Here is a 13,496-nt window from a genome sequence, read left to right as displayed (position 1 = left end):
CAGTTTTTCCCCTGCCAAAACGTAATCTGACCATCTGTTCGTTGCACGTTTGTCTCACCAGTGACGTTTGGTTGCCATAGATACATCAACCCGGTCACACTAAATAAAATGCGTCTCGCACGCAGTGTGTTTATCGTACAATTTATACCCGAAAATTTGTTTTTACGTGCATAGGAAACGCACCGTGTGTAATATACGTTTGGTTAGGATTATGGCAAGCCAAGAGGTTCAGAATTACACCATAAATTAATCGCGTTTAATGCCAAAAAATAGTTATTAACATATAGTATGGATAAGCATGGTTTATATTGCCTAATTGCAAGCTTGTTTGAGAAATGATGACAACAATTTTTTTCCATAATTATTGAACATCATTATAGGAGTGTTAGGATGAATGAGTTAGAATTAAATGTTTTATTAATCATTAGAAAATAGACATTAAGAGAATAAATTGTTATGCAAGTACTTTTACTTTTAATACTTAAAGTACATTTAAAATCAGGTACTTTTTACTTTTTACTTAAGTATGGTTGTCATTGTGTTACTTCTACTTTTACTAAAGTAAATATTTATCTGGTTATTTGTACTTTTACTTAATTACTGAGATTCAGTACTTCCTCCACCACTGACCAAACCACCGTAAAGTCACCTGCAAGAGAGAGAAAGAGAGTAACCACAGCTAAGCTTCCTTTATGTTTCTGTGTCATTGGTTTCTCACCTGTTATCTCCGACTGGGATCCTTACTGTACAATAAAAGCGCTAAACTTACCATGTTGTCTGATTCGTCTGTGATCCCTGACAGGTAGATTGGCAGCAAGATCACATAGACCAAAACAAAAACAGACTTTCCATCACGGAAGAAATTTCTAAGTAAAATAACGGCCATAACGTTGTTTTTCAGAGAAATAAGAATTTGAATTCCGCATGTTTCCTAAATCTCTACAACCATATGGTATTTTTTATGCTTTAGTAGAGTCAAAGGTAACACATTATAACAAGTGTAGTGTAATAAAGTACTTACAAATCATTCCCTAATAGTTTATAGTTAATTAATATTTTGTAAATGGCAGTTTTACATTAATTGACTATATACATATGAAGAGCTCTTTTCCAAAACGCGATAAACACCATTTTTAAAAAAAATGAGTTTGTCGTGTCATTCTGCTGTGGACAGAACCCTTTCACTGCTCCATCAACGTTTCATGCCAAATCGCTATATTTCCTTGTTTAAAATGTACTGCAAGATACAGTTTCTTTCCAAGCCGCGATAAGCGCCAGCCCTGTTTTTAGCCTAAACACGATAAATCCTCAAATTCAATGCAACCTGATCTCACAGAATTCCGTGAAATGAACACGGACTCTTAACTCAAAATCCGTTGCAGTGTCACGGATTTGCCAAAAAATCCGTGATGTGCCCACGGAATTGATGCCTATGTAAGTCAATGACAGGCAGCATCCGTGGTCTACACACGGGCTGTTACAATACCTGCGCGCTCCCCCAATTGACGTCGTTTTATAATTTGGAAAGATATATTCTGAATTTACTTAAAGTACTTTACTTTACATATTTGATTTTAACTTGATATTGCATTGTTCTGTCGTCGTTTGATCGCTAGGATAACGTCTGGTCACCCTGAATTCCGTGACCGTACCACGGAATATTCGGTGGTCGCCACAGATTGGTTCACCGTTACTGGACGATATTGCTGCTGATTTTGATACTTTAGGTTGGCTATTCAAGCTGTCTGGGTTTGTGATGCATGTAGTCTAATTAAACTGTGAACTTTTGTATCTTCCCTGACCAGTTATAGCATTTTGCTTATTGACAAATGATGGGACCACGGGTTTCTTCCGTGACCGTACCACGGAATATTCGGTGGTCGCCACAGATTGTTTCACTTTCACTGGACGAGGTTGCCTATTGCTGATTTTGACACTTTAGGCTATTCAAGTTGTCCGTGTTTGTGATGCATGTAGTCTAATTAAACTGTGAACTCCTTATCTGACCAGTTTCTAGCTTTTGCTTTTTGACAAATTCTGTGATGGCACCACGGATTCTTCCGTGATGGGCCCACGGGTTTCTTCCGTGACCGTACCACGGAATATTCGGTGGTCGCCACACCTTTACTGGACGATATTGCTGCTGAGTTTGATACTTTAGGTTGGCTATTCATGTTGTCTGGGTTTGTGATGCATGTAGTCTAATTAAACTGTGAACTTTTTTATCTCCCCTGACCAGTTTCTATAGCCTTTTGCTTATTGACAAATTCCGTGATGGCACCACGGGTTTCTTCCGTGACCGTACCACGGAATATTCGGTGGTCGCCACAGATTGTTTCACCTTTACTGGGCGATATTGCTGCTGGTTTTGACACTTTAGGCTATTCAAGTTGTCCGTGTTTGTGATGCATGTAGTCATGTGAACTTCTTATCCCCTGCAGTTTGTACAGCCTTTTGCTTATTGACAAATTCTGTGATGGCACCACGGATTCTTCCGTGATGGGACCACGGGTTTCTTCCGTGACCGTACCACGGAATATTCGGTGGTCGCCACAGATTGTTTCACCTTCACTGGAGATTGCCTATTGCTGATTTTGACACTTTAGGCTATTCGAGTTGTCTGTTCGCGATGAAATGTAGCCTCATTAAACTGTGAACATATTATCTCCCCTGATCATTTTGTGTATAACAGTTTTCCACATTGTCAAATTCTGAATCCGTGATGGACACACGGATAACTGGCAGGCTCGATCAATCAAACTCCCCATCCATCAGCCTGGTGTAAATAATATTTGGACTAATTTACTTTTTTTTTTTTTTTACTTTAATTTACTCAATTGACAGATAGACATATACAGACAACGAAAAAAATGATAAAGACTTATAATAAATTAATGTTAAATCGGACGTGTTGCCATGGCGGCGACCCCACGGCACTTTCGCGGTTTTTCCGTCATTGCGAGGATCCCCTCTACCAATCGGTATGTATCTCAGACCTGCTACTTATTTACTAAATATAAATGTTGAAATATAAGTTTTAATGCGTTTTAGATCGCTTGTAGGCTATTGTTCATTGCTAAATATTTGACATGATATCGTGTCTGTAAATAACGTTAGCTGCTAACGTTAGTTGTTTTTCTCTAAAAAAAAAGTATGCATTTTAAGAAATATTTAAAAGACGTTTTCTCAAAATTATTTTTTTTTGTCATTCTCCAGTAACGTTACCAACATATCATCCTCTGTAGCACCATGTACACCAAAGAAATATAGTGAAAATCGTTTATTTTTGATGAAAAGTGAGATGAAAGCATATAACGTTAACGTTAGGCCCTATCCTGAAATCCATCTGATATTCTTTTTCCATCTTGTGTAAACTAAATGAAAAAATAATTTTCCACCTGGATTTATCATGTGTTCAGATTTGTTACCGAAAATATATATGCAAAATTGTGCATATTTAATGAGATATTTCCTATTTTGCATAATTAAACATACAAATTTCAAAAACTTATAATACATTGTTTTTATATACTTGGGTAATTAATCAACTGAGGAAGGTTCATGGTGATCATGCTAATAGATTCATTTATTTTAAAAATTTTACCCTATTCACCTTTAGTGTCTCGCATTAATGTAGACATTAAATTTTTTTTCTCAGAGATGCATCTAATTATGCTTTCTTGTCTGTTCTACAGATTATTTGCATCTTATCTCCATTTCTCTGTCTCTATTTCAGTTTTATATAGAAAACAAAGGCACTTTTAAGAGCCACTCTTTCAATCTCTCTCTCACTGTTTCTCTCTAGTCTCTCTCTCTCTCACACACACACACTCTCTCTCTCTCTCTCTCTCTCTCTCTCTCTCTCTCTCTCTCTCTCTCTCACTCACACAAACACGCACGCACGCACACACTCATCTTCATATTTGTACTGTTTGTCTATTGTCTGTATTTTTGTATTGTATCTGTGCATGCACCATGTCGGAAAACCACCCAGCAGTCTTCGAAGATCCTAGTGAGGTCAGATGGCATATGGCTGCTGAAATAAGCAAGGCTCTTCTCAACGAGGCCAGGGTGAGAAATTTTGACAACTTTACACCCATATCTATGTCAAATAACTATTGGTATTACAGATTGTTTGTTGTAGTTGCTGTTGATGTTCTTGACATTTAATGGACATTGGAGTAGTGTAGTATTTTATGTCTTGTAGTTTTAGTTTTGTGTTTTTTTAATGTTAGTTACTTTGCGTCCAAAGTCCAAACATAACCATAAGTCTGATATTCTATTAGAAAACATTAATATTTTATTTTCATATAGGCTGCAATGGGAAGCCATGTCCCTCAAAAAAGAAAGAGGACTAAGAGAGGGAAAGCAGTCGCAAGCGCAGCGGCCACAAGTAACAGACGTAAGAAACGTCAAAAAAAAACAAAAAACGTTGTGCATTAGGTTCGTTGTTTATTACACTGTTATAGTTTAATAATGATTATTATCTAATATCTAAATGCTGGTGAGATGTATGATGGAATTTTGTGAATTTTCTGGGGTGAAATATATGATGCTTTACAGTAAGACCCTGATAGAATAGATAACCTATTGCATTGGCCTTTACAGCTTCTGAAGTTCAAGTGATCACAGTGTCTGAGGAAGTCCCTCACATCGAAGAAGAGATGACTGCAAGTCTTGGTCAGTATGTCTGTATAATCCCTATAACATTTCCTATCCCTCCATATCAACAACTTTTCTAATGACCCTGTAAACTTTTCCTCGATTCATTGTTGTTGATGTCTCACACTTCTTCTCCACGTAACTACATTAAAAGTGGTTTGTGTTTGTATTTGTATTTTGTTGTTGTAGAAAGAATGTGCATTATATTATAAATTTTTACAATTCTGCACTCATTGCTTTTGCATAGCTCGCTTTTAGAAATTTTTTCCTATTTTGGGGAGTGATAGACACTCCTACTCTTCATTTCAAACTGGTCTATTATCGGAAGCATATTACACGTTTTGTGAAACCATTGTGATACAATGGTTTGTGATACCATGATCAAATCCATATACAGTACATTAAACCAACATTGAATGGACACTGTCATGTATGGCTTGGTCAATGTCAGATTTTAATAATTATTGTTGTACCATTCAGTCAATTTTACCTATTGTGCCTTCACTCAATCGAAGGGTTGTTTAACAGTTATTTTTTTTCATTTATTTTTTTTAGATACACGTCTTCAATAGCTGAGGGACACGCTTGACTCAGTTGAGGTTAATGTGGCAGCTGAAAAAAACAGCATGGGCACAGCGGCAGCTACACGCTGATACAAGGGCAAAAGCAGCAAGGCCAGTGCTGCTTGATGCTAAACTGTCCGCTGAAAGAGATGTCAACCAAAAATGCACTATATAGGTTTGACGTCTTCGACGCTTTTACTCACATTAAAGTTTCGGCTCCTTCGATGTCAAGGCATGCCTTTTTAAAGCTACTGGAGCACCGTTCTGTTCAGGCTGGAAGGGTAAATCTGCTTGAATCATTGTAACACATAATCATATTAATGTATCTAATATTGTGATATTTATTTTCTGTAAACACTAATAATTTTTTATGTCATAGCCAGGGAATGTCTGTGCAGATACATTCCAGAAAAGTTTTTTCGAATATTGTTTTTGCAAACATACAGAAGATGTGATGTGTGAAGTAAATGACTTTTATTGTCCAGCATCAGAGGCAGCAGCATGACAAGAGTATGTCTAATACTGCATATTAAGACAGTATATCTATTGTTTATGTTTGTTTGTTTGTCTTTTCTGTTTTCTATTTGTTAAGATGAGTGATATCTAACTTTACAGGCAGATAACAGTGGAACATGTGGCGTTTCAAGGTTCAGGGCAAGTAAGGAGATGTCAAAAAAATCATCGTCCAAAATAGATGAAGAGGGCATACAAGTGGCAGTCTGCAGGTATGTGGGTAGATCAGAAGTATGCAATTGTACAGATGCCACTTGTCACACCCTGTGGAAACTCAATTGTGGATAAATGCATCAGAGTCAGGTTCAGAGTCAGGTATTTCCTAATGGGAAGTAAAGTCCTTTCCGTCCTTCAGATGAGATGTTAAACTGAGGTCCTGACTCTGTGGTCATTAAAAATCCCAGGTTGTCCTTCAAAAAGAGTCGGGGTGTAATGCCGACATCCTGGTCAAATTTGCTCCTTGGCCTCTGTCCATCATGGCCTCCCAATCATCCCCATATACTGATTGGCTTCATCACTTTATTTATTTTTAAAATAAATTACTTGATGGGGATGAGTGTTTGCGATTGAGGATTGATGGGGATGAGTGTTTGCGATTGAGGATTGATGGGGATGAGTGTTTGTGTGCGTGCGTATGTGCAAATGGATTTAAGCTTTGAATAGAGGTTTTTGATTAGCTCTGTTTTCCACAGGTCTTATTGTGTAAACAGATCATTAAAAATATTGTCCTCTTGTGCATCAGACACGGGATATTGCTGCGTGGACTGGACCACTACCGTGGCGAGGTCTTTGCCGACCCAATGTTTTTACAGAAACAATTGTCAGAGAGGGCCAATGTCACTTTCTTTTGCATGGATGTTGTCTGCAGGTAATTTTTCTCTTTCATATTGAAACTTGGTCAACCTACTGTACATTAAATGGCAAGTGCCTGTTTTTTTTTTCAGTCATTTTATATTGATGGCCAGGCAAAGTATTAGTTAATGCCTACTAATGCTGTGCTTCTTTTTAGGTACTGGCAGCCATACCTAAGCAAAGCGACTGAAGAATCATCCGATCTTCAACCACTGATGGAAATGAGGCCATTTCTTAGTGTGATGCATGCCAAAGCTCATACAGCAAAATGCGAGGTACCTCAAATTACTGAAATTTAGATGCAACAGTAGCCAGCAGGCAGCTAGTGCTAGAAGACGTGCAATGATTGTTTTTTATTATTTTAAATTGTTATTAGTAGTAATATACTAAGTTGTAAGTCTGTGATTAGTATATCTTGTGTAGTATATTATGCAGATAAAATATGACACCTTTAAAGTGAAAAAGATTTGAATGTGCACATAATAAATGACATTATTTAAAGTTATGGTATGAAATTAATCCAACACTGTTGCAGGTGAGATGGGGCGGTATGAATCAGGATGGAGCAGGGAACACTGTTGGAGAGGAAGTTGAGCAAGTATGTTATTACAGACATTATTGTAACTATGTAGATATAGGAGATTTTACTGATACATTTAAGCAGTGTGTGAAGGATAAAGTACATCAGGGTACCAAACAAAGATCTATGCTTGCTCGAATGACCATCAGAGCACGATCTGAACTGTAGTTGCAACACATATTTTGTTGAAATAAAAAAGTGAAGTGAGCAGTGGTGTTTTATGCATGATGCATCACTATTTCAAGCTTTGTTCCCTCTGAGCTTCACTATTTAATTATATACACTCATTTGATCATGTTAGGGAAATTCATTATCTGCAAATTCATTATCTGCATTATCTGATAAGATATTAGTTAAACAATAAGACAAACAATAAAACAGTATGGCTACATGTTCACATATACATACATTTTTTTTTATGTTATATAGGAATACATTAATTTCTGTATTGTTTATCTAGGTAAACAGCTTTCTATCCAGGGCAGCTCTTGTCACAAAGTACATGACAAAGGCAGGTTGATATGACACAATACAAACCATACGCTATGATGAGGTATTTCTGACTTCTAAAATGTAATTTTCATGTTATCCTTGCACTAAAGTAATTTTTGTGTTTGGTCATGTCTAACTGCAATGGTCTTTCTCATGTAAACTGATCCAATCATGCATGCATATTTTTTTGTAATCAGGGAGAGAGAATATGCTTACGCAACAGGCCATGGGGTGGAACAGAAAAAAGACAGAGAACCTTCATAAAGTCTTAGCCTGCAGATACATCAAAGTAAGGGCATTTCCCAATGGTCCTTTTGCCTGACACAACATACATTTTAACAACAAACTGCAGAGCTGGCGTCTATCCATCTGTAATAAGCTCATTCATCTATTAATTTATAAACTGTAGGTTATGGAATTTCAATTTGATCTCGGTATTGTCTGAAAGCTTGTATGGTATTTTTTATTTTTGTGTGATTTCAAGATTTCCGAGAAGGTAAAGCTGGAAGTTGCCAGCTTCAGTGATTTCCGCCAGAAGAATGACATCACTGAACAAACAGCACAGCAGTGGGTGTGTGATGTTCAGCAGTGGACAGTCACAGGTAAATCACATCTGTTAATTAGTTTGTTCAAATATTAACTACTTAAGGTGATCAGACATTTTAAATTAAACAATTTCTGAAATAATTGTGTTTCCTATTAAGAGCCAGGGAGCACAGCAGAACAGGGAGCAACAGAGGATCTCAGGGCTGAGATAGAGAGCATCATAGTGGCTCTGCTACGCAAGAAGCAGGAACTCTATCGTCAGCATGGTTGGTTGACTGATATTCAAATGGCACATTGCAAACAAACAAAAACAGTTTTTCTTATTTCGCTTTGCAGATAGCAACCAGACAAGACAGATAAAAAGAAGAAAAATAAGAGAATTAAAAAAAAAATGAAACAAAAGATCCAGCTGTACAATGCTATTGCAGAAGATAAAATTGATGAGGAGTTGGGCTCAAATTCGACAGAGGACTACATCCTGCCTTGGGAGAGACGTGAGGATGGTATGGTGGTAGTCCTGACATGTTCTTGAAAATGTATACCTGTCTGTATACGATATTGCAAAATCTCCCTCTCTCTCTCTCCCTCTCTCTCCCTCTCTCTCTCTCTCTCCCTCTCTCTCTCTCTCTCTCTCTCTCTCTCTCTCTCTCTCTCCCTCTCTCTCTCTCTCTCTCCCTCTCTCTCTCTCTCTCTCTCTCTCTCTCTCTCTCATATGTTTTAGTTTATAACTTAATCGTAAATACTAAATCACTTTTTCATATTTCCATCTATTCCCACTACCTAAAGGTCACTCCTTCAGGTTAAAACGGTCTCTTGAGGAGGAGCAGAGCATCTGGTTAAGGAGATGTCTCAGCACATCACATCTCTCCATAAGGAGATAAAGGGAGTGGAGAAGCTGAAAGAGAACATCAGAATGGGCTGTAAGTCAAATTTGGATTTTTTTTTCCTCACTAACATATGTATAGTCCCTTTTCCATTGAATGGTATTGGTTCCACTCACCTCAACATGACTCTACTTGGTTTGGTTTCAAATTTTTGGTTTAATTTTCTACTGCATAAAAGTACCATTTCATGGAACCGGTTGCTATAGCGATACTGAAGTGAACTATCTTTGCATCACCATTTTGTAAAAGTTTGTAACAGCAATCACTACAGCAGAACAGATAAAATCAACAGTATTCTGAAATCATCGCATTACAGACATGTTTTTGGGGAGCAATATTTACTCTATCGGCTGTCCTGTCTCGCTAACTCTAAGCTGCTGTTGAGGACCTGCTCAGAACGTTAACATGATGCTAGCAATAACAATGACCACAGAGCTATCTGCACATCATTGTTGGAACTTCAACAGAGGTGGAACCAAAAGAGTCAAGTGGATCTGGTACCAGTCAGTGGAAAAGAGCCACAAGTTTTATTGTTTTCTACATTAGTTGTACGACTCTGCTCCACCCTCACACTTTGTTTAGCCCCCCCCCCCCCCCCAAAAAAAAAATACAATGCATTATATTTTGAACAGAAATTAACAATCGCAAAAAAAAAAATTGTTTGAGCAAAGAAAAAAAAATGATTCTGTGCTCAATAAATGTATTTGCTATTAGCCATATGCACGTGCAATAATAACCCCTCTCACTCTGTTTACAGGTGCTCTCTCAAACTTATTCTCTGCACTCCTGTCAAGTCCCTCTCTCTCTCTCAACCTCTTAATTCTGTGCGCGCTCAACTCTTGACATGCTCGCTCAACGTGCAAGAGCGTTACAAGTGTGCCACAAAATCAACCAATCGGAAAATTAAAGGTAAATTGTGATTGGCTATTACAGCGCAGTCTCATCCCAAGACGTCATATAACTGATGTCTTGGGACGTCTTTTGACCATACGTCAACATCTGCCTTTTTAGGGTACCCTTAAACATCGGTTAGTTGACGTTACCGGATCCTAAACCTACCCCGTCACCTAACCGACATTAAAGGTAAAGCGTCAGTTGTATGACGTCCCAGGATCGTCAATATAACCGACGTTTAAGGGTACCCTATAAAGGCGGATATTGACGTATGGTAAAAATACGTCCCAAGATGTCAGTTATATGACTTCTTGGGATAAGACTGTGTAGGACTATTACGCTGTAGTCAGTTACCAGACGGGCTTTGGTTCTACTAGCGATTTGATTGGAGACAGCCAATCACAATTGACCTTTAATTTTCCGATTGGTTAATTTTGCGGCACACTTGTAACGCTGTTGCAAGTTGAGCAAGCGTGTGTGTCAAGAGTTGAGCACGAGAGAGAGAGAGAGGGACTTGACAGGAGTGCAGAGAATAAGTTTGAGAGAGCACCTGTAAACTGTGTGAGAGGGGTTATTATTGCACATTAATATGGATAATAGCAAATACATTTATTGAGCACAGAATCGTTTTTTTCTTTGCTCAAACTAATTTGTTTTTCAAAATATAGTTAATTTCTGTTCAAAATATAGTTCTCTGTGCTCAAAACTTAAAATTACTCGCTCAGGATTGAGGCACACAAATGACGCTATCCCCAGCTTCTGCAAACCCCCATCCCTCCCTGACTGCACTTTATACCTCCAATTTATGCAAAGTATAGGATGTTAAACATACAGTTTCAATGAATTTGAGTTCAATTGAATTTGAGAACAAGTAACATTTTTATGTCATATGTGGTTCTACATGCTATAATTTTTGAACAATATTAGTAATTCCCATGTTTATGTATGTTACAGATTTTGGTGACTTGTCAGAGGATGCTGCAGCTGGTTTCAAAAGTGTCCTCATGTGGAGGTCTTATGCACTGGAGAGTTTATGCCAACAAGCTGTAAGCACGGATAGTGCTATAGTTGATGACCTCCAGATACAGGACACAGAATGCAGATCGGACACTGATGACGAATATAACCTTAGTAGTCCAGAGTCAGAAGAAGATTAGAAAGGAGACCACTCTGTTTTGTTTTTAAAATCTGCTGATCCTTTCTTTTTCAACTTCAACAATTTCCAGCTTGTCTTCAACAACCTCCAGCAAGCAATAATTTATCGCTGCAGAATGGCCAGACTCTGGCTACCTTTTATTAGCAGGCTAACCCCCAAGCTATCAGACATGTAAATATGCACTAACCCTATGATAATTCAGTTATCAACATTAGGTGTTGTTAATTGTGAAATTATTTTGCACTGCAACTTCATATACTTCAATCATGAGTGTGTAATATAATTGCAATATTGACTGAATGGATTGGCCCTCTGGGTGGACTGTTTTATGCATTCTGGACTGTGACATTTCAACCTCAACTTTAGCACTTAAAGGACAATAGGGAGCTCATTTATGCTCTATTGAATTTTCTTGTGTCAGATGTGTTTTGTGGTACATGTGAGCACACAAAGATAGATTTCTTCAACTGGAAATGGCTACAATAAACTTGAATGAATTTGAAAGTGTAAATAATTTGTGATTGTAAAAAGTGCATAAAGTACATAATTGCCTTGTAGTCTTTATTCAAAATCTACATTTTACAGTATACTGTCATAATATAAAAACTCTTCAGGATGCAGACGTGGCACTGGTGAAATCAAAAGTCAAAAATTGTCCATGGGACCTGGTGTCACTTGGCAGTACTTAACGCGCTGTGTTGACTTGACAGATCAGAGATTTGATAAAAACCCATTAATCTTGTTTTTCATATATTCAAAACCAATGTATTTAAGCAGGATAGTATTTAAATTAACATGAAAAAAGTGATCATTTCAGTAAGGGTGATGATAGGTTCAGAGTTGGAAACAGGACAACAAGGTCGTAGCCAGTGTCTGAAAGTATAATTAAGCTGCATGTTAGAACACCAGCACTCTTTTTTTTCACAGTCTCATATCTCTCATCCCTGGACATTTCTCAATTTACCAGCCGACCAACTCCTCATTGACTAAGCCTATATCTGCCAGACACCCTTTTTTTCTGAAAATGGAAAGTAGAATGTGTCTTTAAAAGTTATGATAAGCTCCAAGTTTACTTGATTTGGATAAAAAAAAATTTATTGACTTGATTCTGATTTTACTTGATTTGGATAAAAAAAAAAACAAAAAAAAAATTGACTTTTTGGTCTGCATTCATGCTACATACTATTGTATCATCAATCATGGATCCCTATCAGTTTGCTTACCAGGCTGTGGAAAATGCCATCAACCTGGCTGTTTACTCTGCTACATTTGGAGTCAATTAACACCTATGCGTGCATAGCTTAGCATATAACATGATAGATCATCTGTTCTCCAGCCTGCAAGTCATGAACAGCAATATAGATCTGTGTCACTTGATACTTTCATATAATTAAATTGGTCAATTTTAACAATATGGAAACATCAATACAGATAGGCCACCATAAGGCTGTAGAGAGGTAGTAGGAGCAAACACTGTATTCTACTGCTGCTGGTGGCTCGTGCCACTCGTCTGTCCTGTACACTGTCCTGCCCCACTCACTTATTGTCCTGTACCACTAGTCTATGTCCCGTGAGACTTACAAAATGTTAAAAACCTGACCCTTAACCTAATCCTAAACCTAACCCATTGGACAGTGACTAATGACGGACAGTAGGCACATCAGATGGGATATTGAGTGAGTGCCATGTGAGAGTAGGCAAGTGTCACAAAACAAAATGAGTTGTGCAGGTCAGTGCATGGGACAGCAAGTCAGTGGCACAGTGAATAGGACAGGTGGCACAAGACATGGGTTCATGGGTGGCGCAGGACGGGTCACGAGGATCAGTAGTACAAATCACCAGCAGCAGTACAGTACAGTTATTGCTCCTACTGCTGGAGGAGAAACGACCAAGATCAAGTTTGCAGATGATACCCCCATCATCAGTCCCATCAGATATAGTATGAGTCTCAGTGCTCCATGGAGGATAATTGGGATGTAGAATGAAGTACCACCAGCAAATTTCATCCTGAGGAGGAGGAGGCCAAATCCCAGTTATTAGTTGAGCCCTGATATTTTTACATTTATGGCGTCTCACATAAGGCATAATGAATTAATTGAAATGGGATATTAACATCATATTAACATTAACATAACAACACATTAATCAGACATGATCTGGACATGTTATGTGTAAACAAACTCTTCTATAATGCCATATATCTTATTCATCACTACCTGGTATGGAAGGAATGACAGACAGTCACACTTGATGGAAATTAGAAAGGATTGACACAAAAGTCTTCTTGTTGTAATCCTCCTGCCCCCTAATTAAGTCTTATTTCATTGTATATTATTTCGACCCAGCCCTCCCCT

The 13,496-nt window shown here is 37.9% G+C and overlaps 1 protein-coding gene across 9 annotated transcripts; it reads left to right on the top strand.

Annotated features, from left to right (window-relative positions):
* The first annotated feature begins 1,321 nt into the window (after positions 1 to 1,321).
* On the top strand, positions 1,322 to 11,699 carry LOC120480088 (uncharacterized). 9 transcript variants are annotated; one of them, XM_089134745.1, is made up of 16 exons: positions 1,322 to 2,981; positions 3,696 to 4,071; positions 4,315 to 4,443; positions 4,609 to 4,680; positions 5,218 to 5,506; positions 5,841 to 5,950; positions 6,481 to 6,606; positions 6,748 to 6,865; positions 7,126 to 7,188; positions 7,631 to 7,685; positions 7,860 to 7,951; positions 8,147 to 8,264; positions 8,367 to 8,474; positions 8,545 to 8,711; positions 8,995 to 9,128; positions 10,941 to 11,699. In XM_089134745.1, exons 5-14 carry the CDS (start codon positions 5,351 to 5,353, stop codon positions 8,601 to 8,603), a joined length of 1,005 nt encoding a protein of 334 aa, XP_088990871.1. In that variant the 5' UTR covers positions 1,322 to 2,981; positions 3,696 to 4,071; positions 4,315 to 4,443; positions 4,609 to 4,680; positions 5,218 to 5,350; the 3' UTR covers positions 8,604 to 8,711; positions 8,995 to 9,128; positions 10,941 to 11,699. The 9 variants fall into 9 exon arrangements, with proteins under 9 accessions (XP_088990871.1, XP_088990875.1, XP_088990872.1 ...); XM_089134749.1 differs by adding an exon at positions 5,711 to 5,735 and having other exon boundaries at positions 1,322 to 4,071; XM_089134746.1 differs by having other exon boundaries at positions 1,322 to 4,071; positions 4,315 to 4,402.
* Positions 11,700 to 13,496: the final 1,797 nt, after the last annotated feature.

This window comes from Pimephales promelas, chromosome 9 (assembly GCF_988280905.1).
Source record: "Pimephales promelas chromosome 9, fPimPro1.hap1.1, whole genome shotgun sequence".
Lineage (NCBI taxonomy): Eukaryota > Metazoa > Chordata > Actinopteri > Cypriniformes > Leuciscidae > Pimephales > Pimephales promelas.
This window is presented reverse-complemented; position numbering and strand designations above follow the sequence as displayed.

Excerpts from the sequence above, each read along its gene's own strand:
- LOC120480088 (XM_089134745.1), top strand. The coding sequence starts at position 5,351 with ATGCTAAACTGTCCGCTGAAAGAGATGTCAACCAAAAATGCACTATAT. Across the intron at positions 6,866-7,125 it reads CTCATACAGCAAAATGCGAG|GTGAGATGGGGCGGTATGAA; the intron begins GTACCTCAAATT and ends ACACTGTTGCAG. Across the intron at positions 7,686-7,859 it reads AAAGTACATGACAAAGGCAG|GGAGAGAGAATATGCTTACG; the intron begins GTTGATATGACA and ends TTTTGTAATCAG.